Source organism: Megalobrama amblycephala, linkage group LG6 (assembly GCF_018812025.1).
Source record: "Megalobrama amblycephala isolate DHTTF-2021 linkage group LG6, ASM1881202v1, whole genome shotgun sequence".
Taxonomy (NCBI): Eukaryota; Metazoa; Chordata; class Actinopteri; order Cypriniformes; family Xenocyprididae; genus Megalobrama; species Megalobrama amblycephala.
The window spans coordinates 38,788,865-38,794,111 of NC_063049.1; the positions used below are offsets into that span (position 1 = coordinate 38,788,865).

Genomic DNA, 5,247 nt, shown 5'->3' on the forward strand with positions numbered 1-5,247 from the left:
TTAGCTACATCAATAAAAAATACATTAGGCTACTTAAGTATTTTTTCTTTCGTTGCTCCAAGGCACATAACAACAACATTTTTTTTTAATTATAGTAATTACTTGCAATGTATGCAGCGCTAAAATATTAATCTTTTCGCTTGCTAAATGAATCAAATAAAAGATGTAAACATGTAAAATATAATAAAATAATAACGTTGATTTTTATTAAAATATTTACATTTAAAAAATATTATTAGCTAAAGCACACAATGTAATATTTTACTAAAGTGAACATGTCTGAGCGGCGGGAGGAATTTAAAAAAAGGGAGTGAAAAAAAACTAAATTACACTTACAATTTTTGATATTTTAGTAAATTTAATTCTGAACATATATGAATTTACACAATCGATGTTTACATGTCAGTTTTATTACAAGCAAAGCTCCAGTGAAATGTTGTAGACAATTGGTCGCGAATACACACCGTAAAATTGTCAGATTGTCCTATTTATCTCGTCTTTTTATTTAACCTATGACAAATTTATTAAAAAATGATTGGCGAAAAGTAGCCTACATCTGCTGCTATAATCTTATACGATAGATAAATGTGTAAATCTCTGAATATAATAATAAAAAATCTTATAGGCTACAAGCGAAGACAGGTGTTTTGGACTTTGGCCACCCTTGTTCCAGACAACTAAACTAACAATTCAATCACATGACGCAAATACTTCAGAACGTGCAGTAAATATTAGTCCACTGCTTAAACCGAATAGGAAACAGCTTAAGATAACTTTATGATTGGAGTGACACGTGCTCTGAGCATCCACCGATGCTGTGAAGTGCTTTTGAAATGGCAGAGTCATTAGGAGGAGGCACGCGTCCTAATGAGCTCCTTTTCAAACCTGTTGAATAGAGACAAGCACCCTGCGGCGAGACCTGGAGCTATTTAATGGCCATTACGCACAGGGCTAGCCAGTTTACGCACGCTCTCCTCTAACCACATACGCACTGTTTTAGTGACATCTGAAAAAAAGGGGGGAAAATGGAAGACATATTTTTTGATTTTGATCAAGATGCTGCTACAGACTTTGCCTTCTGGGGCCAAATGGACCCCAACTTCCAGTTCCAGTCTCAGCTGGACACGCTGCTCCTTGACTGCAGCGCAATGACAGGTCAGCTGTCGCCCTGGTCCTCTTTCGGATGCCAGACCGTGTTCCCAGAGGCTCAGCTGACCTTCACGGACTTAGACTCGCAGTCTCCGCAGCTGGAGGTCGGTGCTGAAGTGGACAGCTCCTTAGTGGACGAACCCCATGAGATCGGCAAGTGCAGACAGCAGCACCAGCGGCGCTTGACGCCCCATCATCCGTACAAGGTGCAGCGCCACGCCGCCAACATCCGGGAGAGGAAGAGGATGCTCAGCATCAATTCTGCATTTGAGGAGCTGCGCTGCCACGTGCCCACGTTCCCCTACGAGAAAAGGCTCTCCAAAATAGACACATTAAGACTGGCCATTGCTTACATCGCCCTGCTCAGAGAAATCCTCATGTCAGGCTGTGACCCCAAGTCATATGTGGATGAATGCATGAAGAACGGCTATAAGAATCAGACCAATGCCATCTGGAACACAAGTGGTAAGATGACAGTCTGAGACTATATATATTTGTTTAATATTAAAATATTACAATAAGTAACATTTGAATTAAAAGTTTCATTGAAAAATTAATGTAAATTTTAAAATATACAACGCAACCATAATGACTCCTATCAAACAGCGTGACGAAACGAAAGACTCTTACAAGCCGGTTCTTTTTATTGAATCACATTAGTGCGACAAATAGACCAGATAGATAGATAGATAGATAGATAGATAGATAGACCTGCTACTATAGCTACATATATCGGTAACAACAACATTATCTCACGACCAATTCGTAGGTATTTTACAAGGTGGCTAATTCGTACGAATTCATACAAATTGTCTAAATCACAGTCACGGGTAGGTTTAGGGGCGGGGTTAGGGGTATGTCATTCGTACAAATTCATACGAATTTGGCAACTCGTAAAATACATACGAATTGCCGTGAGATCGGGTTCATACTAAAAAATACCTGTAAAAATAAAAAACGAAACAAATTTAAACAGTAAAATACAATTTTCCACCAAAACAGTAATATACCGTAAAAACAATGCATTCAGGGCAATATTATTTGTCATTTTCTAGAAAGTATAATAATATTACCCAGAATGCATTGTAATATACCGTAAAAACAATGAATTCTGGGTAATATTTGTCATAAATGTTCTCGAAAATGACAAATAATATTACCCAGAATGCATTGTTTTTACTGTATGTTACATTTCAGTGGAAAATGGTATTTTACGGTGTAAATTTGTTTAATTTTTTACAGCTATTTTTAGAGTGATATACAGTCAAGCCAAAATTTATTCACACACCTTGAACATTTCATTCATTCATTCAGTTTATTCACTATAGTTTAAAAAATGGTAATAAAATATGACAAAATCTCAGAGTTAAACTGTGTCAGAGAAAAGTTATCTTAATTATGTCAGATAACACTTGAGCAAAACATGGTCAGATCAAAGTGTCTGAATAATGTTTAGCTCCAAATTTTCGTCAATTTTACTGGTAGTCCACTGTATGAAGAATTCTTGGGCATAATATGTCACAGTTTACTTTATTTTGCTATCCTCACTTACATAAATGAACTATAGTGTCCTGCACCAACTAGTTAAAAAATATCAAAAATATCAAGAATGTCTGAATAATTTTTGGTTTGACTGTATATAAGGTCTCATTTGTGAACATTAGATAATGTATTAACTAACATGAACTAACAATGAGCAATACATTTGTTACAGTATTTATTAATATCAGTTAATGTTAGTGCATTAACTAATGTTAACAAATACATTTGATTTTAATAACGTATTAGTAAATGTTGAAATTATCTAAGATTAATAAATGCTGTAGATGTATTGTTCATTATTAGTTCATGATAACTAAAGTAGTTAACTAATGTTAACTAATGAAGCCCTATTGTAAAGTGTTACCCATATAACAATTTAATGTGGACAGAATTACTTTACTGATGGATTTAACTAAAATACATGTTCATCCCCAAATAAATCAAATGATCCGGCCCCTCCTTGGTATGGAAAAACATCTTTGATCATTTTTTAAACATGACAGGAAAATTAGATCAAACATTTGTGCTGTCACTGCAGCAATTTTATTCATTTAAACCAGCATTTTAAAGTATTAGGAACAGACTGGATATTTACAAATGTGCACACAATGTTTTCTTCCTCTTGTTTGTGGGGCATATGAGGTAAATGACTTGTTTATTATCAGTGCATATGCAAATACATCCTCAATAGGGCTTATGTCACTCAAACAGGCGTTGTTTTACATGATTAAACAGTTCCCATTGTTTATATTGACTGTGCAGTTTATTCCCAGCTGTCCAATCCGTTTTCAAAAAACTTCCTTTTCTAAGTATTTTCACTGAGCTGAAAGGGAGCTGTGTATTTTAGTTAACCACATCCCAGGGTTCCAGCTCTTCAAGTGGGAGGGTTTTAATTAATAAGTGTGCCTTTGTTAGCCTTAGAGACCAGCGACTTGTTAAATGGTCATTAAAATGTATCTAAAGCCTCATGTTTGCTCTGCTTTTGTGTTCTCCAACTCCAGATCTGACAGCTCGGCTCTCTTGGATAAAGTGGGATTAACTGCAATGTGGGCCGGGAAGAGGGACGCCGCCTCTCCCTCCTTTCTCACGCTCCTCTTCAAAGGTGGCATGGCACGACGACACCACGACATCTGCAGACTTCTCACCGTGTTACACCTCCTGGCACTCAGGACACTTTTTATATTCTAATTTGTTGTGGGTTACAATCAGGCCCGCTTTTGCTCATCCAGACGCGCGTTGTTTGTTGTAAATGAGGCCTTATTAGGACAAAGCCGTGGCACTTGTCCCTGTATGCAAGATGAGAGAATGGCAAATCGCCGAAAGTCCAGTTTTTTTTCCATGTGCTTCACTGTTGAAAGCTCATATAAAGAGGTTGGCCTGGCAATGTGCCTGACAACCACATTTCAGATTTTAGAGAAGTGACATTTTGTACCTTGAAATAATTTTGGGCAAAACCCAGGTAGTTTATCGCAACAATATTTATTTGTTAATTTATAATTTTTATTTATTACAAATGTTTTAGCTTTTGAACTTTGTGTGATTGACTTTTATATCATTATTTATTTATAAATTAAAAATATGTTTATACAAATAAAAAAATATATGTAAATGCTTGACTTCACTAGTATTTCTGATTCCTGTGTGATTTAATAGTGATTGAAGTGTACATTGTTAGACAACTTAATTTGCCATGTTTAATCAAATCAAACACACACAAACATGGATTTTTTTATCCCTTCTATCTTAGAAAAATAAGATACTTTTGCATCTTATTTACCCCGAAAGGGTACATACATGTAGCTTTTTAAGGTTACTGTACCTTTTAGGATACTAATCTATAAGGTACAGTAACCTTAACTTAAAAGTAGACATGTTATTACCTGAAGAGTACATATTAATACCTAAATGTTAGCTACATAGTGTAGGCCTACATTTTGAAAGGGTATACCACCAACACAGTGACAGATTTTGTACCTTTCCTGAGTGTAACATTGAATTTGCTTCCCAGCAGTCCCTCACTAAGGGTCCACATTTGTTTTAGCCATTCGCCCTTTGTTTTAAAAGCCTCTCGAGGGGACCCTCAAACTGCAGTCACTTACAAACAGAACGCCGCCATTATAGGAGCGAACGCATGATGGTGTTTGTATAATAGATGAGCTGAGCAGATTCTCCGAGTGAGAGAAAAGCTAACGGGTGAGCCATCGAACGTTTACCTTTCAGTTGAGGTGTGTAAAATATGTCTTTAAGTCTCGCAAGCGCAATTTCTCTGCTGCTAATGGCCCTCGGTGGATATAATTAAACTGGAGCGTTTTGTGGTATGGAAAGCTAATTTTAGTCTCAGTCTGTGGGGCAGGTTTTAACCCCGCTGTGATAGACTTGAACGTCTGGCCCATCTCTCCTAAGATTAAGGTGCGGTCACATTTACCGTTGCTCGGCATAAAGGATTAGTCCACTTTTAAATAAAATTTTCCTGATAATTTACTCAGCCCCATGTCATCCAAGATGTCTTTCTTTCATCAGTCGAAAAGAAATTAAGGTTTTTGATGAAAACATTCC

At 36.5% G+C, this 5,247-nt stretch overlaps 1 protein-coding gene across 1 annotated transcript; it reads left to right on the plus strand.

Moving 5' to 3' along the window:
* Positions 1-296: 296 nt before the first annotated feature.
* On the plus strand, positions 297-4,220 carry LOC125269533 (neurogenic differentiation factor 2). The gene is made up of 2 exons (XM_048192419.1): positions 297-1,614; positions 3,693-4,220. Exons 1-2 carry the CDS (start codon positions 1,026-1,028, stop codon positions 3,728-3,730), a joined length of 627 nt encoding a protein of 208 aa, XP_048048376.1. The 5' UTR covers positions 297-1,025; the 3' UTR covers positions 3,731-4,220.
* Positions 4,221-5,247: the final 1,027 nt, after the last annotated feature.

What these genes read in the sequence shown, in the direction of transcription:
- LOC125269533 (XM_048192419.1), top strand. Translation starts at nt 1,026, where the DNA reads ATGGAAGACATATTTTTTGATTTTGATCAAGATGCTGCTACAGACTTT. An exon ending in TGCCATCTGGAACACAAGTG is followed by an intron (nt 1,615 to 3,692) that starts GTAAGATGACAG and finishes CTCCAACTCCAG; the next exon opens with ATCTGACAGCTCGGCTCTCT.